This window comes from Penicillium atrosanguineum (assembly GCF_028827265.1).
Source record: "Penicillium atrosanguineum strain IBT 20685 chromosome Unknown utg000002l_segment0_segment0, whole genome shotgun sequence".
In the NCBI taxonomy this organism is placed as follows: Eukaryota; Fungi; Ascomycota; class Eurotiomycetes; order Eurotiales; family Aspergillaceae; genus Penicillium; species Penicillium atrosanguineum.
In genome coordinates, this window is record NW_026623134.1 from 3,128,529 (window position 1) to 3,154,544 (window position 26,016).

The following is a 26,016-nucleotide window of genomic DNA, read 5'->3' on the forward strand; positions in this document are numbered from 1 at the left end:
GCACGGGCTTGAATCTGCCTTTTGACACTGTGCTTGCTTATCGACATCTATTCTCTTCCCATTTTCCTCGCCTCGCATCCTTTCTACCTATCCTGACCATGGCAACCAAGACATTGGAAGCTCGTTTCGAGCATCTATCTGTCAAGGACGAGAAGGAAAATGGAGGCGACCGCACCTATGGAAAGCAAAAGGTAGTGGAACACCCCTTCAAATCCGTAATGCAGCCTGCTTATCTGTCTCAGGGCTCTCTGTCGACGGCCGTCTCTCTCTCCGGTCTTGGTGCGGCCCAGATGAATAACCCGAACCGGGCCCATCTGTTGAAGCTGGCTCTTCAAAATACCAATGACAACAAGAACTCCATGAACGTCCCTCCGTCGCCTGTCAGGAGTTCTCAGGGCGCAAGAGCATCCCGAAACACGGACGAGAATGGAGAACAGCGTACGTCTACGTCGCTGAGTGAACCTTCTGTGCCAAAGGAACTGCATCTCGGAATGTTCGAGATCGGTAAACCCCTTGGAAAGGGCAAGTTTGGTCGTGTTTACCTTGCCAAGGAGCGATCTTCGGGCTTTGTCTGCGCTCTCAAGGTGCTTCACAAGTCCGAGCTGCAGCAGGGCGGCGTCCAGAAGCAAGTCCGCCGTGAAATTGAGATTCAGAGTAACCTCCGTCACCCGAACGTCCTGAGGCTCTACGGCCATTTCCATGACAGCAAGCGTATCTTCTTGATCCTCGAATTCGCTGGCCGGGGTGAATTGTACAAGCACCTTCGCAAAGAGCACCGATTTCCTGAATGGAAGGCTGCGCAGTACATTGCTCAGATGGCAGCGGCGCTGAAGTACCTGCACAAGAAGCATGTGATGCACCGTGATATCAAGCCCGAGAACATTCTTGTCGGTATTCATGGAGAAATCAAGATCAGTGACTTCGGCTGGAGTGTCCACGCCCCCAACAACCGACGCCAAACCATGTGCGGAACGCTCGACTACCTCCCTCCGGAGATGCTGAAGCCTGGTTCTCAGGACAACTACTACAGCGAGAAGGTGGATCTGTGGAGTCTTGGTGTTCTGGCGTATGAGTTCCTGGTGGGCGAGGCTCCTTTCGAAGATACGCCCGTGATGACCCAGCGCCGAATTACGAGGGCTGATATGTCCGTGCCGTCCTTTGTTAGCCCGGAGGCTAGGGACCTCATTAAGAAGGTTAGTTTTAATTTTCATTCGTATTGAACCCCGCAGTACTGACTGGCTCTAGCTCCTTGTTCTGGACCCTGAGAAGCGGATTCCTCTGGACGAGATCCAACGTCATCCTTGGATTGTCAAGCACTGCGTGAAAGATGCAAAGCGGAGCTCGGGTTCGTCCAAGGATGGTAAAGCATGATTGTCTTCGCATGTCAAATGGTGTTTTTGTATCTTTTTTTTTTCTCTATCTTGTTATGTCCACTGTGTGGACGATAAGACTTCTTTTCAAGGCGTTGGGTACTTTCGCATCTTCGGAGTCTTTTTTTTGTCTTCCTTCTGGAGTATAGCCGGTCAGGATACGGGGTCATCTGGGCTGTTAATCTTGTTTTTATCCAATGCTAATGAAATATGGTACATTCAAAACTCTATGGTACAGATGGGGGTAAACTGTTGCAAGGCTGAGTGGAATCATGGAGGTAAAGAGGACAGAGCGCAGTGGGATCGGTATCATCGGTAAATTTCATCAAATGGCCTGGTGTCTCTGAAGCAGCTGTCCCAGACTTCATTGACAACTTGCTGTGCATGAGCCTCGTCTCTGCAAGTAGGCCGTGCCCTCACAGACAAGACAGCCCTTCTCCGGACACACTCCTGGTGTTGCTGGGTGAGCTTCCATTGGCCTCGTCGAAAAAATTCGCGCGCCCATCTACACTCGCCGCTGAGTGAGCTGGCTCGGATCTAGCATGGGTTAGCCGGTGTGACCCGCTACGCCAGTGTTAAAAACAAGGCTCATACCTCTGTGCATGCAGCATGTCGCAAGTTGTCGGTCCAGTTGACTTTGAATCGCAGGTGATCGTAGGCATGAACCATCTCATGAGCCATTGTGTCCTCTAAATGCCCCTGGTCCTTCATCTCATTTGCACAAAGTAGAATTCCATATTCGGGATCGAAGCCACCACCTTTTCGATCGGTACAGCGGCGGCAATAGATATTATGACTGTGAAGATCGCCACCAAGTTGCCGAATGTTGTCACTGAGGAAGCGAATTGTCGGACCTTTATTACAGGTTGTTAGCCTTGTACACTTGACCCGTTTTCGGAAAGGAGACAACTCACTCCATTGAAGTAGGTAGTCACGCTGTTCATCACATCGCTTGCAGTCAGCAGCTTCATTTCGAATGTCTCGCGCAACGCGGAACTGCTCAATTCCCTCGGATGACATCTTCCCGGTCAAGATGGAGTAGATGTTGCGGAACTGTGTCATCGTATCATCACCTGGAGTAAACCCGGTATCCGGTTTTCCATTTGAAGGTGCGGTCGCACCCGGCGACTGAGAATCGGACATTTTGATTTCACGAACAGAAGGAAGCGCGCAATCGGAAAGGAAGAACCTCCGCAGAGGCGGACGCCGCCGGCAGAAACTGGAGATTTCCCCGGGGGAATCGCGATTCGTCAATTCCCACTTCGATGACAACGTGCGGGGAACTCTTCCTTTCAGTGCGTTTGAAGGTGGGCCAATTGTCATAATAACTTGAATAGACTGGCTTGTGCAACATGGCGACCTCAGGGTTGACGATTGTGATTAAACTCGGTGCGGGGAGATATATGTGACTCAATGCGGAACGAAGCTAATATGTTCTTTCAGGGACAAGTTCCATTGTCGACGAGAAAACCCATGAGCCCATTCTATCGATCTTGACTCTGATTGTCGAAACGGTCTCAAAGTTACGCAAAGATGGCCACCGAGTTGTGCTGGTCTCTTCAGGCGCAGTGGGCGTTGGCTTGCGCAGAATGGACGTGGACGAAAGACCAACCTACCTTCCCCGAATACAGGTGCGAACTTGCAGTTTGATTGCTGAGTGGATCTCACATCTAGAATGGAGCTGATTGTGATATTAGGCGCTTGCTGCGGTTGGCCAATGTCGGCTAATGAGTCTGTGGGATAATCTGTTCTCGCATCTTCGAGTTCCGGTGGCCCAGATTCTCTTGACGAGAAACGATATTGCAGATGTAAGGCTGTCATACGCCCAATTTATCCTCGCCGTTCATTAACCAGACAACAGAGAGCACAATATGTTAATGCCCAAAATACGTTCGAGCAATTGTTCGACATGGGTGTGATTCCTATTGTCAATGAAAATGATACCCTGGCTGTTTCTGTACGCATTTTGTTCTTGTTGAATACGATGTTCTGAACTTCCGATTTAACTTGAGACTTACAGGAAATCAAATTTGGCGACAATGATACCCTCTCCGCGATCACTGCGGCAACAGTCAAGGCCGACTATCTGTTCTTGATGACTGATGTCGACTGCCTATATACTGCCAACCCGCGCAATAACCCCGATGCGCAACCTATTGAGGTTGTCTCTGATATTTCAGCGCTGGAAGCTGATGTCTCGTCCGCCGGGTCTTCCTTGGGAACAGGTGGCATGAGCACAAAAATCGTGGCCGCAAAATTGGGAACCAGTGCTGGTGTGACCACAATCATTACCAAGAGCTCAAAGCCCGGCAACGTTCATGATATTGTGAAATACCTGCAAAGACTACGGGAGATTTCGGGGTTAAACGATACGTTGCCTGACCAGTTGGCGGATATCCCCGCTCCTCCTCTTCACACTCGTTTCCTCCCATCTGATACCCCAATCCAGTCCCGCACTTTCTGGTTGCTCCACGGGCTCACCCCACACGGTACTATCTATATCGACCAAGGAGCGTATGATGCACTTCTTCTCAACAAGGCCAGTCTTCTCCCGGCCGGAGTACTCGGTGTTGAAGGCCACTTCGGACAGCAGGAAGCAGTCCGATTGGTGGTTGTGGAACGACCGGATCCAGATGCCCTGAACGGAGACTTTCTTCACCATGGCCAAGAACCGCGGGAAGTTGGCCGTGCGCTTGTAAACTACGGTAGTATTGAAATTGCGCATATCAAGGGCCACCGCAGCAACTCAATTGAGTCATTACTTGGTTATGCAGAGAGCGACTACGTTGCCTTGCGTGAAAACATCTCATTCCACCCCGAAGACTGATGCTGTCATCCCGCCATTTCCTCAATAACGTCCGCAAGGGAGGAAGCGAAGTCGCCCCGATGACCATTGGTGTCTAGGGCAGATAAAATGGTGATTTATCGAACATAGCACTGCATATTCAACATACATGGGCCGGCATTGACATGAATCTCTGGTCAAGGCTCAGCCTAGAAATTTAGTGGGAAAAGCACAAAGATGATCCATGTTTCTCAAGTGATACCAGCCAACATAGACATGTTCAAAACATACATGATTGTTTGGAGGAAATGTTGAAGCAAAGTTCTCATCTCAAGATCGCAAAACATCAGGGAAATATACATGCTGTAGATGAAGATTATAGTTAATCCTTCCAACGCTCGAGCCACGCCTGCATCCTCTTGTCCAGCGTGGGAGCAGCCGCAGGGGCAGCCTATAAACAATTGTCAGCTCAACGAGCACCTACGCATGAAGAAGTCGAGCATACCGTGTTCTCAATGCTATGGGTAGTCCATGTAAGGTATGCAGTGTCCGTATACTGAACCGTAGGAGCAGGAAGGTAGGCGGTTGCGATGGAGAAAGGAAAAGGCGGGTACTGAGGCGTCGGCGACTTGTCCGCAATCGTACTTCCGGCCCTCTTGGGCATCGGGGCATACTTCGTTAGGCCTGTCTGCTCACCATAGGGGATGTTGTGCGGGTCAATTCCGAGACGCTTCCGCAATTCATGTCGATCCAGTTCATTGGGAATAGTTGGCGTGGGGAACTGTAGGAAGGACTTGGTCGCCTCACCATAGATGTCACCATTGAGCGTGGATTCGTTGTAGACAGGACCACTTTCGGCAGCCTTGAGGATGTTGGCATCTGCCTCCGCGGCCCAGGAGATCTCGATGGATTGCATTGACTTGAGTGCATTGGATACCTTGGTCGAAAAGGTGCCTTTCATATTGGTCAGGGTGAAATGGGAGGTGAAACCGGACCAGTGCTCTTTGTGATCCGAAGGAACTACCTTCAGGAAGCTAAATATGGCCACAAGTCAGACTCGGCCCCTTTCAATTCGAGATTTGAGAGTTGTCCATACTATGCATTCAGGTCGTTTCCGCCAACACTTGGGTCAACACGGAAAGACACCAAATCTCCCGGGTTGTAGACACCATCGTTGATAACTTGTAACAGCGTTTCCTTTCATGATTCGATCCATCAGCCGTGCTCTGAAAGTATGTACTTAGAAAGCCGATTTCACTTACATATGAGCCTGTAGACTCATCGCCTGCACACAGGTAGAAGTCATATCGCCCAGAGGTCTCCCCATCAAAAGCCCAGACAAGACTCACCGAGTCTCGGCCATCAAATGTCAGTCCACTCACGGTCTGAGCCGAGACGGTACCCAACAGGGACAATAGAGCAGGAAGCAGACGGTCGAATCTCATGCTGAGTGGATTGGGAGAGAGAGAAGACGGACCAGATCCAAGTCGAGGATGAAGTGTACCAAAGGGGGAGCCCCCCTGCCATCTCCATGGTATGCGAGGTATGCGGGACTGTGTTGTCCATTCCAGCGCCCTTGTCCCTTGAACTGGTGCCAAAGGTGCAAAAGATGCAAAAGACGCAACGAGTGCAAATGATGTGCACTAAGATAAGGAGTGGTCCGTGCTATCACATGCGGCCGTATTCTGTTCTCCCTGACTTGACTCCACTGTTGAAACTTAGCTTCCCCATCAGCCCACCATGTCGAGTCAAGCCGGATGGAACTCGGTGACGGGAATCGCCACCAAGCTGCTTGATGGCAGCCCCTTAGCCATCTTTATTGCGATCATCATCACCTTTGGTGTTCCGGTGTTCTTGCACCTCGTCTTCTACCGCGCTGCAGCGTCGCCGCCGTCATGCAACTTCCTTCTCCTAGGCCCCGGCGGAGCTGGCAAAACGGCCTTCACAACTCTGGTATGCTTGTTTCTCAACCTATGAGGGGACTTTCGGTATTCTAATTGGATATATTGTAGCTGGAAGGAAAGTCCTCGCTGGCTTCAAAGAAGTCGCATCTTACCCACACTTCTCAGGCATCGACACTGGTCTCCGTCACTTTGCCGCCTGCTGTCCCCACTGCCTCGAACCGGTATCGTTCTGTCAATGACCCTTCGTTGAAAGAGGCCTCGCGGAACCCGATCAGGTACCGTCTGAAGGATACCCCAGGCCACGGCAAGCTACGTACCTCTCAGGGCATCGCGGAGCTTCAGTCCATGTCCTCGTCCAAGGATGTGAAAACAAAGATCCGGGGACTGCTCTTCATGATTGATACTGCAGCTCTGGTGGACGAAGCCAACCTCCGGGACGCCGCAACCTACCTCCACGATGTTTTGCTGGTTCTTCAGAAGCGGTCAATGGGCAAGGGCAAGTCTTCTACCAAGCGGGAGGCTGATATCCCCGTCCTTGTTGCTGCGAACAAGCAGGACTTGTTTACATCTCTGCCTCCTGGCTCCGTGCGGGAGAAGCTTGAAGCCGAGATTGATCGAATTCGCAAGTCCAAGACCAAGGGTCTGATGGATGCTAGCATGGACAGCGGACTGGATGCTGAAGAAGATGTGTTGGGTGATGACGATGCCCAGGGTGTTTTCACCTTCAAGTTGCTTGAACAAGTGGGAATTAAGGTTGATGTCGTGGGTGGTGCCGTCAAGGGCGATCCGCAGGAGGAGTACGGATCCGGTGTGCGTCGCTGGGAAGAATGGATCGGTATGTGTCTGTGAGCATGACTTGACATATCAGACTTGTTCTTCGTACCTTGTTTCAAAAGCGTCGATTCCCCTTTGTGTGAGCGGACCGAGCATCTTTTTCCGATTGCATATAGATGGACGGGGGCGCTGTATAGTGAAGGCCCACGTCCCTAGCTACAAAAATTCTACTCTTCTATAATCTACAAACAACGAGCACCTAATGACCCAAGTGCCTCGGTGCCAAATGGAGTGAATATCATACGGGATATCTAGTCGAATCGAGATTGTAGGAAGAAGCACGTGAGACACAAATCGAATATATTTCACTTGTATATTAACGAGTCTATGAATATTATGCAAAGGTGCAGCGATAAAATCCCGCGCTGCACAATCTATGTAGATTCCACAGTGAGTTGAATCCAACCGGAGCCTTGACATGGCATCTGATTGACGCAGGAGAAACGCCGGTCCCAAAAGAACAATGACAAACCATGAACCAGTGTTGAAACTCCACCCGAGAAGCAGAAACAAAAATACTTCCAGGAATGCAAGCCAAGTAATAGGTGGCAGAACCGACTAAGCGTCGTTGGTCTTGCTCTGGTGCAGCATCCAGGTGAGCAAATCAACCTTGGTGACAATAGCCAGAGGCTTCATCGCGCCGGTGTTGTCCTTCTCCGTGACAACGGCAGCACTGTTCCACTCAAAGAATCGGTTCAACACGCTGAGCGGAGTGTCCATGGTGATCTCAATGAACTGGCGATGCTTAGTCTGCAATAGGGTGGCGTCCGTTCCGTTAGACTTGGCGCCCGACGAGGCACGGGTAACACCCATGTCGCGAGGATCGGTCACAACCTCCGGGATCTTGGAGAAATCGAACATAACCTCAGACACCGGGCTTTTTCCAGACACGCGGCCGTGAGTCAATCGGCTGAGAACGTTGCCCAGAGTGAGCAGACCCACAAGCCTGCGGCCAGAGGGCGCGAGAACGGGCAGCTGGTCAAAGCCCTTCTCACGCATGGTCTCAATTGCGGTCTCGCACGGCGTGTTGGAAGTCACAGTGGTAATGGGCTTCAGACGGAGAGCGCTGACCTTCGCACCGGCCAAGGGATCGGTGGAGACCGGGGGCTGCTGGGTGGGAGTGTCCGCAATGGGAGAAGATGACAGGAGGTTGTTGGCAGCCAGCCAGTCGTCATCGGCAAACTTGGAAGTAATCAGTATGAATGATTGACAGAGATTATTTAAGCGAAACTTACCTTGGTCAAATAGCTTCGGATGCTATCCGGAAGGACAACAACGACGACGTCGTCCTTGGAAAACTTACGCTCCTCATTGGCCTTGACCAGAGCGGCGACAGCACTTCCACTGCTGCCACCAACCAGGAGGCCTTCCTCGGCAATCAGGCGTCGCGAGTACTGGAAAGACTCCTTGTCGGCGGTCTTGTACCACCGGTCAACAATTTTGCGGTCCAGAACGTCAGGAATGAAGTCGTAACCGATGCCCTCCACCTTGTAGGGCTCGTTCATATGCGGGTCGTTCAGCGATTCAGGCAGAGCCAGAAGGGAGCCGTGGGGATCGGCACCGATCACTTCGATGTTGGGGTTATGCTTCTTGAGACCCCGAGCGATACCAGTGATTGTACCACCGGTGCCAGCACCAGCCACAATAGCCTTGATCTCGCCGTTGGTCTGCGTCCAAATTTCCTCGGCGGTACCGAATTCGTGGGCATTGGGGTTGTTCTCGTTGCCGTATTGATCAAGGATGTGAGCGTTGGGCAATTCCTTCTCCAGGCGCCTGGCAACTCCGATGTGGGATTCGGGCGAATCGAAGGCGGCTTCGTTGGGGGTTCGGATGATGGTGGCGTTCAAGGCCCGCAGAACGGACACCTTTTCAGCGGACATCTTCTCGGGCAGAGTGATGATAGTCTTGTATCCTGTCGCGATCGAGTTAGTCTGTTCTGAACATCCACACCTCATCTCCCACAGAGAACTCACCCTTGACCGCACCGACCAAAGCCAGACCGATACCACTGACAATCTCAGTTAGCACATTGCATGGGCGATGAAGGGAAACAAAACCACCTACGTGTTGCCACTGGTGGGCTCGATCAGGGTGTCGCCCGGCTTGATACGACCGGACCGCTCTGCCTCCTCGATCATGCGCAGGGCAATGCGATCCTTGACACTGCCACCAGCATTGAAATACTCCAACTTAGCGTAGACGGTGGCATCGATTCCCAGGCTGCGGGGCAGACGGTTCAGTCGTACCAGTGGGGTGTTGCCAATCTGCTGAGTGATAGTATCCAGCACCACGGGCGGGATAGAGGGTTTGGTGGTAGCCATGATCTGTAAAGGGCCTATTCTGCAAGAAATGGTGAAGAATGAAGGTTGCGAAATCTTCGGAACCTTTTTTTTGCCATTATTGCCCCGCCCGACGATAACCGCCAAACAGTGGAACCGGTCTTCGCCCGTGATCGTCTCTGATCCCAAATTCAGTAATTAAACTACCCAACTTTTCCAAGTCGAGGCTTTTGTGAAACCCATGCCTTGCGCGTCATGCAACATGCAGCATGCAGCATGCAACGCCACATCTCCCTTTCAATCTACGCCTCAGCAATTGTCTGTTTTTTGTGGGCTGGAGGAACACAGCCTGATCGAGGTGTTTTTTTTAAGTGCGCCCTGCTGATTCTCTCTATCTGGGCATTGACTCGAGGGTCTCGCTAGGCATCTTCTGATTCAATTCCGAACGTTTCCTATCCCACCTTGATTCAGCTGGTCTTCCGGTATGCCCCGGACAGATAGACACGATGATTGCCTGGGGTACCTATGCAGGTATATCAATTCTTAATTGAAGACTCTCAGATCTCTCTCGTGAAGATCATCTGCGCGGGGGCCCAGGGTTCCGCTCAGCTCCGCCAGCTTCGTCTGCAGGAGCCAAGCTTGTGGCTGTGCACAAATTATCTCCACAGCCGAGGTTTTATCCCCTGCAATGGGGAAGGTGATACATTCTGGCATGCTTCCAGTCGAGATGCCAATTCATCAGGGACTTGTTCAAAGGGCGCGCTGGGATCACCCATGACAGCAAATGCGACACCGGAGACACCGATCGAGCCAACGGAGATGAATCTACACGACATCGCTCCAGCACCAAGGCAGTGGCTTCTGCCAAGACCTTCTGGACTCCTCCAGATCCATCGTATCCATTAGACCCATCTTCCTGCTTTATGCATGGCTTGATTGGCTCTGTCAGAGCACACGGCTCGTGTGTTTTTCTTTCGCTTGTATAGACGGTCGCCCTGGTCTTTTTCTCCCCCTTAGCGCTACTGAACTTCCCTTTTGCAGACTTCGTGCATCTTCTCTGACTTGACCCTTGATCTTTCATTTCCGGTCGCATCAGTTTTCTGGCATCGCCGTCCTTTTGGCGAGATGGGCTCTATCCGCTCCTCCGCGTCAAGGGGGCCACACCCGCAGGCGAGTGGAGACATCCTGACGCCGCCGCAAGAGAAAGATCTCCAGGAAAATCCGATGTTGCCTCTTCACGAAAGAAAAACGCATCCTCATCGCTATGTCCTGGGCCTTTTCCGTGTCGACAGTGCCGGTGAGAGCGGCCGTAAGGGATTCCATCCCGCCCACTTTCTTCGCGTATGCTCTAGGAGTGTCTGTACAGCTTCAATGATAGTGAACATCCTTTGGCCCTTTGTCCCGGCTGCAATTGTGATGCATTTTGCACGTCCTGATCTTCACGTCTGGGTCTTTGCCCTCAACTACATCGCCATGGTGCCATCCGCGAATTTGCTCGGGTTTGCCGGTGGGGAGCTGTCTAAGAAGCTACCCAAAGTCCTCGGTGTCTTACTGGAAACGGCATTAAGCGCCGTGGTAGAAATTGTGCTCTTCATGGTCTTGCTTCACAACTCCTCCGAGGAACAGGACTTCATTCCCGTCATCCAAGCTGCCATTCTTGGTTCCATCTTGGCCAACCTGCTTCTCTGTCTAGGGACTTGTTTCTTTGTTGGAGGTCTTAGGCGGAACGAGCAGGTGTTCCACGAGGCGGTCAGTGAGGTTGGAACCGGACTGCTGCTGGTCGCAGGTTTCGGGTTGCTAATCCCGAGCGCTTTCTACACTGCGCTGAAAGGTTCCGTTAATACAGAGTTTACTCTGCACCAATTGGAACAGGATGCGCTGACCATTAGCCGTGCAACTGCTGTTATTCTTCTCGTCGCATTTTTCGTGTAAGTCTGATGTCTGGAAAAGACAGTTGATCGGTAGAACTACAGCTGACTCTTGTTGCTAGATATCTCGTTTTCAACCTGCACAGTCACAACTCCATTTTCGACGAGATTTTCGAGTCGGACGAAGCGCAAGATGAAGACCGAGACCAGGAGCTCCTGAGGGCCAAGCTCACGTTCTTTGAATGCATCGTGGCCATTGTAATCTCCCCTGACCTGTGTATGCATGTCTGCCGTCTTCCTCGTGCAGGAGATTGAGTACATTGTGGCCCTTGGCGTCTCGGACAATTTCATGGGCTTGATTCTGGTCCCTTTGGTTGAAAAGGCTGCCGAGCACCTTACGGCCGTGGACGAAGCTTGGGATAATCAGATGAACTTTGCACTCTTCCATTGCCTGGGTCCTTCGATCCAAACAGCTCTCCTGAACGCCCCGCTCGCTGTCATCGCGGGTTGGGGTCTAGACAAGAAAATGAGTCTCAATTTCGAAATCTTCATGGTTGTTCTCCTGGTGCTCTCAATCCTTGTCGTCGGCAACTTCCTGCGAGATGGAAAGTCCAACTATTTGGAGGGAGCCTTGTGTGTGCTCGTCTATGTCATCATCGCCATCACATCCTGGTACTACCCTGGAGTGGAACAAGCTTCGACCAACCAGGCATAAGACGCCCTCCCAGCGACTGGATCTAAAGTCAATCTTGATATTTAAATTTCTCTATACTATGTGTTATTAGCGTTACAATAAAAGAAAATCTAATGTACAATAGTCACACAACTATGGCCCAAATGGGAAAATTGTTTACAGCCACGTGACCTCACTTATCCTCCGCATCAGTAACCCACCCCCCAATAGTCAAAAAGAGAATGAAAAATCGCTAGAGGCTAAGCACAATCATCATCTCTTGTCCCAAATTGGAGCCCGAAGAAGCTCCGGCCAAAGCTAAGATAAACAATTATCGGACTCAAGTCGGGGAGTTTAAGCTCCACCTTCGTGCCGCATTCCACGCGCTTGAAAGGCATCCCCGCCGATAATGGGGTCTGGAATCTCGGCGGACAAGATATTATCCATACTCAAGGAGAGGCAACTCATCGCCAAGAAGGACGCGATTGAATCTGCTTTGGAGGATCCGGCTACTGGTTACAACAATGCGGAGTGGGTGTCGAGGCATCTGCAGCCGGAGACTCTACTCTCCAGAGAGGAACTGCACTTGTATGCTCCTCAATTTAACAAAGCCTGGCTTGGACGGCAGCTGACATCATGAATAAGATATACCAAGCTCGAGAGTATGGGCCTCCTCCAGCCCATTCTGCGCTCCCCCAGCCTGAACGCGACGCGCCCCTTTCTAGAGGACGACATCCGAACGGCGATCGAATCCTTCGAGTCATCGACAACTACTATTCAGAGACAGACAGAAGCACTCTCACTACAATGCGAGACTCTCAAAAGCCAGTTGCGACGGCAAAGAAACTTGGATCAAGAACGAAGTCGGGACCTCGGACGGCTGCGGAAGAAACATGAAGTTGGGAGGCAGAACACGACAATTGCGGTAATTTCACCGTGCAAAAGGGCCATGGGAAGCATATTACTGATCTTTCACAGGCCAACGAGCTTTCCGACGAGCTAGAGACAAGGTTCAGAAATGCGACGGACAAAACGGGGGCAGAAAACAAACGCATCCTCTCCTCGCTGTCTACTCAACTAAAGCAAGATGATAAGGTACTTGCGAGTCTAGAGGCCCTCATAGCCGGCATTAAGTCTAATAGCAGCGATGCATCTACCGTCAAGCGGACCGCTGATCTGAGTGCAATGCTGGCTGAGACCACTGCACAAGAGATCCACTACCGCTTAGACCGATTGTATCTGGAAGCAATACAATCGAGCAAGTCAGACTATGGCCAAGTGGCTGTAGAAGACGAAACATTCTCAGCACTTGAAGAAGAACTGGAATCATTATATCCTGAAATTGAGATCCTGGCCGAAATGTCCACGAAGCAACAATACCATGAACCCATTCTTCGAGAGATTCACCGTGAACAAGGACAACTTCGGGCAGCGTCGCAGCAAAGGTTGGAACGGGTGAGACTCATCTCCTGCCCTTTTTTGACCCGGCTTAAACTAAAAATATATAACAGACACTTGATACCTTGATTGACATGACTCTGTCCAGGCAGACATTGACGAAGCAACTTGGGGCCCGCGAATCTTCATGTGAATTATTAGAGCAGCTCGCTTCACTATATCAGGCCGAAGCAGCCATTGCTCTGGTGTCTCAGACGTCTTCTCGACGGGAATCCCTCCGACGGCGGTCAATACAGCCTGGTGCTATCTTTGCGGCCAGTCACAACCCGGCTCCGGCACCAGAACAGCCCGTTCTGGAGAGCCTCCTGCGCCGTGTCGGGGTTTCTCCCGAATCTGTACTTCGGCCACGTGCGGAGGGCGGCAGTGCTCAAGAACTCCACGAGAAGCGGATGCACTTGTCGGAAACATTACGGAGTTTCGGGGCAGCAGTAGAATCACCTTTGGCGGCACAGCTAGCTCCGGTGGACAATGCATCCCAACTTCTGTTCTCCTCATTGAAGACCGATTCGCACTTTGAAACGTCACTGCGCGACCCCGGTCAAGAAGAAGCATTATCAGGCCTACAGGCCCAACTTGCCCAACTTCAAAGAGGCGTGCAAGGGCTCGATTTGGAAGTACTCCACCAGCGAGACAAGGCACAAGATAGATTCCTCGAGCGATGGAGCTAGATCTGGGGCCTTGTTGCCTAATGTATGGCCCGATAAATCGTACAAAGTCAGTGGGGGCCATTAATCATAGAAGCATTACAATGTCAGCCATAAGCTCTCGTCACACCTCAGCCCGTCATTTATTCTTTGATGGGGACAGACTTCAAACAACCAACAAGAATCTGCAACCGTGATTCGGCCTGCATTGTGGCTGGTGATACGCCACCACGTCCTGCATGCATCGGCTCTGTGACGCGCATTGTTGCGCGGGAGATCGCGATCGAGTTCCACCCGGTCAACCCCAAATGATGTCAAATTTGCCGGGACCCATGTCTTCTTGGGCCAGAGCCTCATTTCTTTGAATACTTTTCTAGTGGAAACGAAGACTTTCTCTGTGTGTCGATCGCCTTCCTCGCGCAAGGCGGACTGGGCTGAGCTAGGAAAACTGGAAAGTTCTACAATTCGAACCCTACACGTAGAAAAGAGAATCCGCAACAAAAGTGCGCTTGGAATAGTCGGAAAATACCTTGTCCTGTTATCGCTCATAGTTATCTGATGTTGAAACAAATTGAAGTTTATGTCCTAACTCTATCGCTTGGTACAGAAGTTCTTGCCCGACGATGGCGGTCTCACCAGACTCGCGAAGTATACTATAGAGAAGCCAGGCAAGACCCCAAGACCTGAGCCGAGCCAAGTATTGAAATCAGTGAGGTCTCCTACAATATATCCAACATACCAGACATCATCTCGAAGAGGTCACTTTGTCATCCGCGTTCTCCCTGCTGACTCGCTGCGCCCCTGTGACCGACTATCTATCAGCCACACCAGAAAGCCCCCCCCCCCTCCACCCAAAAAAACCCAGAAAACAGAAAATAGAAAATAAAAAATAAAATAAAAAAGCTGTAAAAGGTCTTGCAAAAAGGACACTGCTGCCTTCACTATACTACGCTTGATAATGGAGACCCAACAACAACCGCATATAACAGTGCGGGTTTGGAAACCATATTCTTTCTTCATTATGGCTCTGAATAGATTACCTGTCCCGTGTTAGATTCGCTATACTGTGCTCCAGACAAGGACGGTTGAGCTCTGTGACGGATCAAAAAAATCACCTGCGATACGCCTATGACCATTACCACATGCCTTTGAGGGTTCTTCTTAGGTAGGCATCGTTTTCTCTACTGCTCGTTTCACCTTCCTTTCTACTCTGTCTACGCGGGTCTTTTATGTCTTATCTGCGGGACGACGAAACATCTAGTATCAGTTCCGTTGATCATGATATTGTCTTTTTGGCGAATATCTTGCTCGACTGCCTCTTTGTATGTCGAGGCATTGTTTGCCCTGAGACTTCCGATCTCCATCTTGCCCTCCGATCTGCCTTGGTGCTTGCTGTCATGTTGTCAGATATTGATGAAACCGATCTATGTAGCGAGCACAGCACCTATTTCTCAGGAACCTACGACGACCCGTTCCCTCGAAGACTTCCAAGGCGTCTCAGACGTCGGTCCCCGGTCCGCAATAGACCTTTGCCGAGAGATCGATACTCTAACGACACAGAGTACTCTCGATCTGATACTCTCAGAGACTGTGACTCTGTGATATCAGACTGCTCGTTCTACGAGTTAAGGAAATACATCTCTAAGCCCGTCTCAAGCCTAGACATGGTCAGGCCCAGAAAGTGGCTGTCTTTACTTCTGGGCCTGGATTTCCTAGACGTTCTCAAGAAAAGGAAGGGGAGCAGTAATAGAAGGGAGGGGGAAAAGCCATCCCGAAAGTGTCCATCACGGGAATTTGTGGTCGACCCTCGAGAGGAACTGTGCGAACCGGACTTTCGTCGAGAACGGCGTACCTTTAGGACTCGATATAGGCTACCCAGAATGGATTCAGAACCCCTTTCTGAGCTACAAAGCGGTCGTCGGTCCGGAGATGACCACCCTAGGACTTCGGAGAACCGAGAGCCCCGGGAATATCGGTCTCGTCGAGAAGTGTCCATAGGGGCTGAGCGGAGGCCACTCCGACAAGGACGGCGGAAACCTCCAGAACGCACATTTGAGGTACGTAAGATCACACCCTTGAGAGACAGCCTCGTTCTTACTGGGCTCAACAGGTAGGCCGTGAAAGCGCGCGCGCGTTCCAGGAAACCACAACCAGCCGATACACCAGAGTGGAAGAGGCCATGCCAAACGAGTCAACATCGGCCAAAAGAGGTCGAACCTTGGAAACCAGATTACCAAGACAGGGAGGCTATGCACGCCCAAACAACGGGCCCGAACCGACCATGATTGTGCACCGCGCACCGCGACCTCGAGCGAGATCCCCCTGGCCCCAACGCCGCGAGAATCGCAATGTCGAGGAAAGAGCCCCTCGTATTGACATTGAAGAGCGATCACCTAGAATGCAGCCCCGAATTATACAATATGGAGTTGGCGGACTCGTGGACTCGGGTACTGAGGTCCTCACTCGGGTCCGGTCTCGTCAGGGCGATATACAAATCCGGGATGATAAATGGGTCGAGACGGAAACGAATCGCAACACACGGCGCAATGGAGAACGAGCTGCCCGTCCCTATGGACCGAATTGCTGAAGCAAGATGATTGAGCGTGTTTTGAAGTAAGTCGTGATCTGGCCACAATGAGTGATGTGTCTGCCGTCATCGCATGATACCATGATACCCGGGGTTGGAGTACGGAGTTTCACTTGGAGCTCTATGAATTCTCTTTTTTGTTGTTCTTTCATATTTCCACATTTCCACAGACGGTTCCGAGTCCGAGTGAAAGCCGGTGTGAAGTAGTGGAGAAATGCGCGGTGTTGAAGTCCCGAAGCGGGTCACATCACCTTATCTTTCGCCCCTGTAGTTTTCCCTGTTCCCAGTTTCCAGTTTCCGATCTTCATTTTTCTGCTCTGCTTCAGTCTCTTCCCAGTACTCTTGGATCTTGAAATTTCCAAATTCCATCGTTTCTTGTCTTTCGATCGGGATTGACCATTGACCAGGGTTGCTCATGGGGTTGATTGGACGATAGTGAGTTCCGCGGCGATGGCGCGGTGGCTTTTTTGGGCATACCACGTTAACCACCGTCAGGCTGTCAGGCCCATTACGTTTCACAGATTCTCGATCGATTACATCTCCGCTGACCGGCTCTTCCTGCTACACTCCGCTCGCTTATCATTGCGCATCTTACCCCTCGCCGTGATCTGGGATCGCCACGCCAGTACAAAGCTCTCGCGTCTTTGGGTGTCCTAAAATGAGATACCTACTCAAGGAGTATCCGTCCACCTCTAGGCCCGGGTGCGCTCTTTCCTCTTGCTCCACCCCGTTAGCAGACTCCCGCGGGCAATAAACCACGGCAGCATGACCGCCGTCATGGTGCAGACTGAATGCGCGAGCCAGAGCGCAAAATCCCCCCGATCCATGCTGAAACTGGGCTCCCCAGCCGGTAAAACAGAGACGACGATATCTCAAACTCCAGTGAATGGAGCCGCGATGGTCTTTGACATTGCGCCGGAGACGGCTTTACATCGGCTATGCGACAATGTCGAGAAGTTGAATAGCTATTTCGCGACGAATCCCGGCGGCACAGACCCGAACTCATTCGTCTCCACACCCGTGGAGGGCGAAATACCAGGGGATGAAGGGTCATCCGTTGTAGCAGTGGGCCTACACTGCGGAGATGTGGAGGACCCGGCTGTTCGGACCCGCGAAGAAGCCTTCCAACTAGCACTGCTCGCCAGGAAGTTCCTATCAAAGAAGATCCCTCCGATCTCGATACGAGACTACGTGCTGCGACTGCATCGGTATTGTCCCATGTCTACAGCCGTGTTACTCGCTGCAAGCCATTATATCACAAGAATGACGCTTTCAGAGAAAGTCCTTCGCGTCACACCGAAGAACATGCACCGGCTTGTCCTCGCGGGCCTTCTCGTGGCTACGAAAGCTCTGGAAGATCTGAGCTATCCACATGGCCGAGTTGCTAAAGTGGGCGGAGTCAGTGAACATGAGCTGTCCAAACTGGAGATCAGCTTTTGCTTTTTGGCCAACTTTGAATTGCGCGTGGATGCGCAGATGATGATGGACGAGATCACATTTCACAAGATCACAAAAGAAGGCACAGTTATATAATACATATCTTTTATCAAGAGTCGCCATGTAAATATCAAAACTTTCTCTACCGTTATGTGACTGGTCTGTCTATCGTGCGACTGACAGGTCATAAGCTCCTGCGTTCCCAAGATCCGCACTTTCCTGAGCTCCATGCTCCTCTGTCCACAATCCAGTCCTTTAGGAGACTCATATATATCTACGAAACTTTAATAGCCTAGTTAACAATAGCTAGAGCTACTGAGGATAGCTACAGCCAACAGGAAACGGCGAATTTCTTGATATACTATCATCAGTCTTCTATATTCCAACTTCATTATATGCCTGCTTCTCTTCTCCTATCAATAGTGGCTGCCCTATTCGGCGAAGTGAAGAGATAGAGAGCCAAAAGTGCCAAATTTCTAAATTTTGACTTATTCGAGATGACTTCTCCTAGGTCGTAGAATGCGGCTGCCTATGTGGCTGAGTAATCGGCCATGTGCGTGTCGCTAATCTGAAGCCAAAAGTTAAGATACTTCTTTTCTCGTAGAGAATCCAGGTGAAACGAAGAGAGTTCATCCATAAGAACCGCAGCTTATCGTGTCAGCGTTAGGAGTATAGCGCGTTTTTGAGTCTCCTCTCCTTAACGTTCAAACGTTTCCCCGACTCCAAAAAAAGTCCGCCCTTTAGCCGCCGATCCCCAGATCCCCCGACGCCAACTCTCCTTCCACATCGTCAGCTCTACACTCACTGTCAACCGGGTTTCAAGTGCGCTGGTGATAGGGTTCCGCCATGTACCATTAGAGGCCGCAATTCATTCAAGTTCCCGAATTCGACTCCTTTGTCCTCCCTCGCAGCTTCCCCATTGTACGACAATATCCAATGTCTTCCAAGTCCTCCCCAACAGAGACCCAGGGCAGTATTCCCTCGGGCCAGAACTCCGGTTCCACATCCTCAAACGACAAGGGCATCTTAAACTCGCTGGATGCCGACGTCGAACTCAAGACCATGGCGCCCAGTGCGCCCAAGCGCTCAATCCCCCTGGGGGAAGACATTATGCAACTGGCACGAATTGGAGAGATTGGCGCCATGCAGAATCTGTTTGCGACCAAAAAATTGACAGCGAATCACCGCGATGAGGAAGGAATCACCCCACTACATGTTTGTTTGCCCTCTCCTGGCGGGTTGTGTCTCCGGGATAGGAGACGCGACAGGACACATAGCTAACGATTGTATAAATTCTAATTAGTGGGCCGCGATCAACAACCAATATGCGATGTGCAAGTTCCTCCTTGACTCCGGCGCCGACGTGAACGCCAAGGGTGGAGAGTCGGTGGCTACCCCGGCCATGTGGGCGGCGCAACGGTGCCACTACTATATTGTCAACCTTCTGCTCAACCACGGAGCGGATCCCCTCTTGACCGATGTGCAAGGTTACAACATTCTTCATCTCGCGACCATCGATGGAAACGCGTTCCTCCTGGTGCTGCTGCTACACCAAGAAATCCCGGTGGACGTGGTCGACCAACAAGGTCACACTGGGTTGATGTGGGCTGCCTACAAGGGATATCCTATTTTGGTGGATCTGTTCTTGCGCTGGGGTGCCAATACCAATGCGGTGGATGAGGGCGGCCTGACGCCACTCCACTGGGCATTAGTGAAAGGCTCCCTGCCCTGTGTCCTGAAGATGCTGGAATACGGTGCGAACAGGTTCGCAAAGACCAGAGACGGAAAGTCTCCGATGACCGTGGCGCAGGAAATGAACACTTTGCGCATCTGGACACGCGCTCTTAATGAGCGTGGCTACGAGCCCGATGGCAACCAGAAGACGGTGCCTATGGGATTGTCTGGCTGGGTCCGGAACAAGAGTCTCATGGCGAAATTCTTCTTCCTATGGCCCTTCCTGACCATTCTGGTCGCTGTATGGATACTCAGCAACCTAGCCATCTTTATCAGCGTTCCACTCACACTGGCAACGCTGTTTGGTATGCAATGGGTTGCGCAGCAATTAGCGAATCGTGGACCAGCTGAATTTCGCATTCTGCAAAAAACGGTATATCGTCCAGTCCAAACGCCTATGCCTTCAGAGAGACTGACAATCTATAGCCATATCTGGCTGGTGTGTTCGCAGGTACATTGTTCTGGGTTGGCTTTTGTTATGCCTTCAAGGTTTTGCCCGGTGAGTTGAATGCAGAATGCCCTTTTATCCTTGACTGACTGTATCTAGGTACATATTCTTCGTCTCCCATTTTGAACATCCTTTTCGCCATCTTCTACGCCCTTACCGCCTTTTTCTATATTATGGCCATGGTTGGAGACCCGGGATACGTCCCGAAGATTAGCAGTAGAAACCAGCAGAGAGAGATGGTTAACCAGCTCTTTGAATTGTGGAAATTTGACGAAGAAAACTTCTGTGTTCCTTGCATGTCGAGAAAGCCCCTTCGCAGCAAGCACTGCCGCCGTTGCGGCCGCTGTGTCGCAAAGCACGACCAGTACGTTCTTCTACCTGCTCTACCTGCTCCTTATTGGCCCCATACTTACAATCTCCAAGCCACTGCCCTTGGATCGACAACTGCGTTGGAGCGAACAACCTTCGTCACTTCGTTCTCTACATTGTGTGTCTCGAAATCGGCATTATTCTCTTTGTGCAGCTCACCATTCGCTGTGAGTATTTCCGATTGTCGATTAATATGATTAAGTTGACTAATTGCCTTAGACATCAACAACCTGCCATCGACGAATTCCCAGTGCAGCGTAGTCAAGGATGCTCTATGCGATTATGTGACTCGCGACACTTTCGCCCTGGTCATCAACGTCTGGATTATTCTTCAATTGGTCTGGGTCACGATGCTGTGCGCTGTTCAACTCGTCCAGGTTTCGCGCAACCAGACGACGTATGAGAACATGAGAGGACACCACATCGACCGTTCCTATCCCAGCTCTCAAGCCTTTGCCTCGGCCATGACTGCTGGCACGACTTCGCTGGACGCTGCTGGTCTCACCGCCGCCGGACAGGGACCGAACCCGGCCCTGGCACGACCTCCCGCCCCGCGTCGCCGCCACGGCTGTTTCCAGCAGTGGTCATCCCTTCTGGGTATCGACACCTTCTTCGCTACTGCACGCGATGGACTGCGCGATGGACCTCATGCCGCACGGCCCCGCAACCCTTTCTCACGCGGGGTGGTAGGCAACTGCCGCGACTTCTGGTGCGATCCGGCCCCGATCTTTGGCAAGCGTGAAACTGGAGCTGCAATGCTGGGCGGTGAGGTGGTGAATTATAACGACATGTACGAAACCCCGATGCGCATGCACGCCGGAGCTCGTGATGGGGGAGCCTATCACAGCGTGGCTGCTGAAGATTCCGAACACATGGTTTGAATGATGATGAGCTCTCTCCAACAATGGTTTTTGGAGCCTTGCATTTTAATGTCTGTATACTCGGTTTCAGTTCCAAGTTTCACTATATGACTGCAGCGTCGGTGTTGCATTGCGTGGCATGTTCCTTTTGCATTTGATGTTTTTATCTCATGTTGTTACATTTAGAACTTGTACAGTGAACGCCACATAATGAACTATCTTTCTTTGAAGCCTTCTTTGTGACTACTGGCGTACGTCTTTCTCGAGTCCTAGTGCAATCTTAGGGTCCTGCAGGGGAATTCTTCCTGCGTAGGACGATCCCTGCGGCTTTTCTGCAGGGGCTCTTCTAGGAAGCTGTCCATTTCCGCTGCCAGCCCCGACCCGAGGCCACGGCCCAGCGATACCCACTTTCAATCCTGCCTCGGGGGCATGGACACAACTGCCAAGCTGCCGAGTCCACCGCCATACAATCAGTCGACCATTTGAATCTCTCACCCCTAGTGGGCAGGCCCATCCCGAATGTCCGAGCTGGGAAAGAAAACGTCGACCGAGAAGGGAAAGCAGTAAGCCGATCCGATATCGCCGAGGCGCGGACCCTCCGGACTTCCACGAGTGAGCGAAGATCGCATCTTGGCGAGCTCGCCAGTTCTAGGCTTTTTCAACCAAAACAAGCATATAGGATACCACCTAGGGCACACGCAAAGTGCCCCATTTAAGGGAGAAATCCTAGAGCCACACATTGTCGGGCCATTAGCCTGGTAGCGGGTCCCCGGTAGCCGGAACGACCAGGAGGAAACCTGCCAGGAGACGGCTCCATCTCGCTAGACACGTAGTAGGTAAAAGATTGACGGGGTATGGTCTGCGGACCCAGTCCGGATGGGATGTCAGAGTGGCCAGATCAGGAACATGTCGCCAGACGGAACAAGCAAGACCGACAGTTGCCACACAAATACGAGGCGGTGCTACATACCACGGACCGGAAATCGGAGTTTCTGATCAGATAAAAAAAATTCACAAGTTATCTGATGGCGCCACGCAGTTGGACCCACTCAATGTCTCGGGTGCTGTACCGTATGTAATCGGTGTATCTAGGGAATCGGTGTAATTTCTATGGTCTCCGTGTCTACTGTTTGAGGGTCTGGTCCTTTCGGTTTGGACCCGAGCTACTTAGCATTGCCGATCGTCAGAATATTTGGTCATGATCGGGTCGTGATCAGCGTGGTTGTCGCTTCCAGCCGTAGGTACTATATTCGCTGGTGAAGATGGCGTTCAGCGGTTTCAGGTACAAGTGCAATACATGAAGGGTTGGTAAGTACCCCTCAAGCTCTGCCCAGTAGGATTGCCATGTCTTGGTTCTGGTCTTGGGTTTCTTAGGGGCTCCACACTTCAGTCCTTTCATCCATGTGCAAAGTTTTCAGTGTGGGAAGAGATTTGGGGGAAAGTGTATCAGGCTGCAGAGTCCCTCCCAGTAATTCTTTTTAGGGAGAGGAGTAGGGATCAATTGGAGCATCATTCATTAAATCCAAGGATCTAGAGTAACAGGACGGGGTGTCTAAAGTAATTCAAAACAAACAAAAATAAATCACAGCATGGCGCGCAACCGGGTGTCCTGCACCAGAGCTCCCGACAGCTGCTCTCCGAACACAGAGCTGACCATCTCGCCACCGCGAACCGCCAAGATGGACAGAAGGCTGTCGCTTAGGCCGTGGGTCTTTTCGTTACATCCCTGCAGCCAGATACCAGCGTGCTGGCTGACCTTGCTGCCATCTAGGCTGACGCGGTAATCCCGGCCGGGGGCCCAAGCCGCCTGGCCGGCAGGCCGCAAGGCACGCACCTGCTCTAGCAGCTGCTCGTGCGCGTCGCGCTGGTAGCCAGTGGCCACCATGATAGCATCCACCTCCAGGATTTCCTTGCCTTCAGTAGGCTCGTCCTCGATCGACTTAACGTGGATGCGCATGCGGTTGGCAGGGTTGTGGTGCTCGATGCGTGCGACCTTGCGCTCAGGCAGGATGCGGTGTTGCCACTGGGTCTGGTCGGGGTTCTTGATGCGCTGCAGGTACATGGTGTTGTAGATCTCCTCGATCAGCTCAAGGCGAACCACACTGTAGTTGGTGGCCTTCTCGGTAGCAATGCGTTTGTGGCGCTCTTCCGTGGGCAGCTTGAAGAACTTGTCCACGCGCTCGGGGTTGAAAATCTCATTGACACTGGAATCACTTCGTTAGTATATATATATATATATATATATATATATATGTAGCTTTTGGTCAGGTGGTGTTCTAATGGGTAAAACATACAAGGGAGAATCGTCACTGGGACGCAGGGCGGTATCACGAAGGATCAGAGTCGTACGGGAGTTAGGATAGCGGCGCTGCAGGTCGTGGAAGATCTCTGCGGCGCTCTGGCCACTTCCAACAACGGCGATGTTGTAGGGCTTGGTCTCGTCCCTTAAAACGGTAGGGAGGACGGTGCAGTACTTGGAAGAGTGCATGATGCGCTGATCCTGGGGGAAGCCTGGGGGCATCTTGGCCTTGCCACCCAGAGCCACGACGACTTTGCGAGCTCTCCGGGAGGAGATCTCGCCAGTCTCAGAGTTGCGCGAGCGAACAATAAAGAAATCAACCTTGCCGTCGGTCTTGCTGCCGGGGACCACCTCCACAACCTCCTCGCCGTAGGAGACAACGTTCTCGAACCGCTGGGCGCACCAGCGCATGTAATCCTCAAACTCCATACGAGCGGGCAGAAAAGTGCCCAGGTTGGTGAAGTGGATAAGGCGGTCCTTGCTATGCAAATAGTTCAGGAAGGTGAAGCTGCTGCGAGGATCGCGGAGGGTGGCAAGGTCCTTAATGAAGGAAATCTGCATGCGCGAGCCAGGGACCAGCATACCAGAGTGCCAGGCAAACTGCTTTTGGCGCTCGAGGAAGCACACCTTGGGCTTGAAGCCGGCTGGGGCGTTACGGTTAAGGGCTGGGTCAATGGCATCGTGCAGGGCGATACCAATTGCTAGAGAGGCAGGACCGAAGCCCACGCAGAGCAAGTCGTGCATCTCATTGGAGGGGGTCGCGCGCAGCATGGAGCGAGCAGCAGCTGGCTGCCCACGCGGCTGCGTGTCGACAAAGGGCAGCTCGGACTTTCGGGACATAGGCTCCATGGTTCAAGCTCGAGGGGACAAGTAGGGAAAAGGTAGAAGAGGTAAATAGAGCCCGGGCTTCAGGAACCAAGGACCAGAGAACCAAGAAGCTAAGCTGTTGCAGAATGTAAAAAATGAGAGCAGCTTCAGGCAATAAGCGTCGGTTATGTACAAAAGCGAGCCGATCTCATCAGCAGGTCCCACTCTCCGGAGATTTCTGTTCCTGGGCACAGTCGGATCGAAGCGAATGGGGATTCAACTTGACGTGCCGTACGATACGTTTCCGGTTCCACCAGGGAGGTTCTCGGAGCTAAGGAAAACTCGAGTGAAGTGGTATGACGAGATCTTATTCACCAGATTTCGGGAGCGGATCAGATAAAAAAAAATCACCATGTGGATACGACGTCTGGGCGTTTTCTGTTGCTGGGAAGATGGGCGTATTATTTTCCAAAGGTTCCATTTATCAATCAGTCTCCACTGTCCTTCGTTTATCCCAGGCGAATCCCGGGAAACGGCACAACTTATATATCTCCTGCTTCTAGTTATGTTCCTAAACACCAACAGAGCGACGGTTCCCCACCTGCGAGTCAACAGGTTCCTGCACAAGGGACAACCTTGCAGGTTCCCAAATCGGAAAACCCATTAAATGAAAGCAAGATGACGAAAACCAAAAGCAAGAAGGCTAAACGCTACCCGCAGATGCCCGACATCGGGAAAATTGGGTAGAGAGTACATCTAGCGGAGGGCGTCCGGCTAGTCAAGGTGCGCGTACCAGTGACTCCGCGTAGGTGGCTTGGCAACGCACTGGGCGAGGGAAAATTCGTGGAAGTGGGGGGAGGGGCTCTGGGAAAAGGACTCCTGAGGCTTCACCGCGAGTCCGGTTTTTTATTTTGAATTTTTATTGTTTTGTTTTGCTTTTAAATTTAATTTTAACTTTTTTTTCTTTTTTCTTTTTCTTTTTTTTTTTTTTTTTTTGACTCTCGTTGATTTTTCCCGAAACGTGGGGTTGCAAATGAGCACGGGCATCGTACGCACCGTACAACGTAGGATCGTCCATCTTCCTTCTCTTTTCTCTTACAGTTTCCAACGTTCTATCAAATAATTCTATTCTTCCATGTACTCTACTTTCCCTATGAGGAAACCCTTACAGTAGAAAAAATAAAATGACAGACTTCGTGCGAGATTACGTACGTCATCCAACTTGTGTACCCGTGAACCGGTCATGAAAACAATCTTGGCCCACATTCCATCGAGCCGTTTCATGCTGTGGCTAGTGGGGGAAAATATTGCAGCGGTTGCCGAGAAGAATTATAAAACAATTAAACAATAATTCTAAGGTTCGTAGGGCAACTTTTACCTTTTTATTCATTGATTCAGGTAATACATAAGTTATAGGCACATCAAAATAAAAATAATCGGTCTCCAAGAGGGTCTCGCGCTCGGAGCTTGCTTCCCAGCTAGGCATCCACAGTGTTCTTTTTGGCGCTTGTCTCGGTGTCTGCGACCAGCAGATCATCGGACTCCACGATTGGAAATCCACGACCTCTGGACCCCTCATCTGCTCGCGCTTTTTACAGGTTCCCTTCCCATCCATCACTAGTTTCAAACCACGGGCCCTTTCTGTCAGACGCCTTGGTCA

The 26,016-nt window shown here is 51.4% G+C and overlaps 12 protein-coding genes across 12 annotated transcripts; 8 read left to right on the plus strand and 4 right to left on the minus strand.

Moving 5' to 3' along the window:
• Nucleotides 1–98: 98 nt before the first annotated feature.
• On the plus strand, nucleotides 99–1,371 carry N7443_002970 (aurora family serine/threonine-protein kinase; the record flags this gene model as incomplete). Its single annotated transcript, XM_056883026.1, has 2 exons — nucleotides 99–1,193; nucleotides 1,246–1,371. The coding sequence occupies 2 exons, from the start codon at nucleotides 99–101 to the stop codon at nucleotides 1,369–1,371; spliced, it is 1,221 nt and encodes a 406-aa protein (XP_056744867.1).
• A 308-nt stretch (nucleotides 1,372–1,679) lies between these two features.
• On the minus strand, nucleotides 1,680–2,513 carry N7443_002971 (mitochondrial inner membrane protease ATP23; the record flags this gene model as incomplete). Its single annotated transcript, XM_056883027.1, has 3 exons — nucleotides 1,680–1,907; nucleotides 1,965–2,224; nucleotides 2,285–2,513. 3 exons carry the CDS (start codon nucleotides 2,511–2,513, stop codon nucleotides 1,680–1,682), a joined length of 717 nt encoding a protein of 238 aa, XP_056744868.1.
• Nucleotides 2,514–2,722: 209 nt separating this feature from the next.
• On the plus strand, nucleotides 2,723–4,197 carry N7443_002972 (glutamate 5-kinase; the record flags this gene model as incomplete). Its single annotated transcript, XM_056883028.1, has 5 exons — nucleotides 2,723–2,759; nucleotides 2,814–3,001; nucleotides 3,068–3,178; nucleotides 3,232–3,327; nucleotides 3,391–4,197. The coding sequence occupies 5 exons, from the start codon at nucleotides 2,723–2,725 to the stop codon at nucleotides 4,195–4,197; spliced, it is 1,239 nt and encodes a 412-aa protein (XP_056744869.1).
• Nucleotides 4,198–4,537: 340 nt separating this feature from the next.
• On the minus strand, nucleotides 4,538–5,600 carry N7443_002973 (putative beta-1,6-glucan biosynthesis protein (Knh1); the record flags this gene model as incomplete). Its single annotated transcript, XM_056883029.1, has 4 exons — nucleotides 4,538–4,606; nucleotides 4,661–5,189; nucleotides 5,252–5,352; nucleotides 5,418–5,600. The coding sequence occupies 4 exons, from the start codon at nucleotides 5,598–5,600 to the stop codon at nucleotides 4,538–4,540; spliced, it is 882 nt and encodes a 293-aa protein (XP_056744870.1).
• A 295-nt stretch (nucleotides 5,601–5,895) lies between these two features.
• N7443_002974 (signal recognition particle receptor subunit beta) lies at nucleotides 5,896–6,908 on the plus strand (the record flags this gene model as incomplete). The annotated part of the gene is made up of 2 exons (XM_056883030.1): nucleotides 5,896–6,108; nucleotides 6,168–6,908. 2 exons carry the CDS (start codon nucleotides 5,896–5,898, stop codon nucleotides 6,906–6,908), a joined length of 954 nt encoding a protein of 317 aa, XP_056744871.1.
• A 543-nt stretch (nucleotides 6,909–7,451) lies between these two features.
• Nucleotides 7,452–9,214, minus strand: N7443_002975 (cystathionine beta-synthase CYS4; the record flags this gene model as incomplete). The annotated part of the gene is made up of 4 exons (XM_056883031.1): nucleotides 7,452–8,075; nucleotides 8,129–8,805; nucleotides 8,867–8,901; nucleotides 8,958–9,214. 4 exons carry the CDS (start codon nucleotides 9,212–9,214, stop codon nucleotides 7,452–7,454), a joined length of 1,593 nt encoding a protein of 530 aa, XP_056744872.1.
• A 1,083-nt stretch (nucleotides 9,215–10,297) lies between these two features.
• N7443_002976 (hydrogen/calcium exchanger domain-containing protein) lies at nucleotides 10,298–11,755 on the plus strand (the record flags this gene model as incomplete). Its single annotated transcript, XM_056883032.1, has 3 exons — nucleotides 10,298–11,100; nucleotides 11,163–11,325; nucleotides 11,348–11,755. The coding sequence occupies 3 exons, from the start codon at nucleotides 10,298–10,300 to the stop codon at nucleotides 11,753–11,755; spliced, it is 1,374 nt and encodes a 457-aa protein (XP_056744873.1).
• A 367-nt stretch (nucleotides 11,756–12,122) lies between these two features.
• N7443_002977 (uncharacterized protein) lies at nucleotides 12,123–13,839 on the plus strand (the record flags this gene model as incomplete). Its single annotated transcript, XM_056883033.1, has 4 exons — nucleotides 12,123–12,301; nucleotides 12,359–12,638; nucleotides 12,692–13,168; nucleotides 13,225–13,839. 4 exons carry the CDS (start codon nucleotides 12,123–12,125, stop codon nucleotides 13,837–13,839), a joined length of 1,551 nt encoding a protein of 516 aa, XP_056744874.1.
• Nucleotides 13,840–15,695: 1,856 nt separating this feature from the next.
• Nucleotides 15,696–16,402, plus strand: N7443_002978 (uncharacterized protein; the record flags this gene model as incomplete). Its single annotated transcript, XM_056883034.1, has 2 exons — nucleotides 15,696–15,872; nucleotides 15,926–16,402. The coding sequence occupies 2 exons, from the start codon at nucleotides 15,696–15,698 to the stop codon at nucleotides 16,400–16,402; spliced, it is 654 nt and encodes a 217-aa protein (XP_056744875.1).
• Nucleotides 16,403–17,179: 777 nt separating this feature from the next.
• On the plus strand, nucleotides 17,180–17,935 carry N7443_002979 (putative cyclin-dependent protein kinase complex component; the record flags this gene model as incomplete). Its single annotated transcript, XM_056883035.1, has 1 exon — nucleotides 17,180–17,935. The coding sequence occupies one exon, from the start codon at nucleotides 17,180–17,182 to the stop codon at nucleotides 17,933–17,935; it is 756 nt and encodes a 251-aa protein (XP_056744876.1).
• Nucleotides 17,936–18,775: 840 nt separating this feature from the next.
• Nucleotides 18,776–21,271, plus strand: N7443_002980 (palmitoyltransferase AKR1; the record flags this gene model as incomplete). The annotated part of the gene is made up of 6 exons (XM_056883036.1): nucleotides 18,776–19,054; nucleotides 19,143–19,946; nucleotides 20,000–20,072; nucleotides 20,121–20,385; nucleotides 20,445–20,557; nucleotides 20,610–21,271. 6 exons carry the CDS (start codon nucleotides 18,776–18,778, stop codon nucleotides 21,269–21,271), a joined length of 2,196 nt encoding a protein of 731 aa, XP_056744877.1.
• A 1,561-nt stretch (nucleotides 21,272–22,832) lies between these two features.
• On the minus strand, nucleotides 22,833–24,398 carry N7443_002981 (lysine N(6)-hydroxylase/L-ornithine N(5)-oxygenase family protein; the record flags this gene model as incomplete). Its single annotated transcript, XM_056883037.1, has 2 exons — nucleotides 22,833–23,454; nucleotides 23,545–24,398. 2 exons carry the CDS (start codon nucleotides 24,396–24,398, stop codon nucleotides 22,833–22,835), a joined length of 1,476 nt encoding a protein of 491 aa, XP_056744878.1.
• Nucleotides 24,399–26,016: the final 1,618 nt, after the last annotated feature.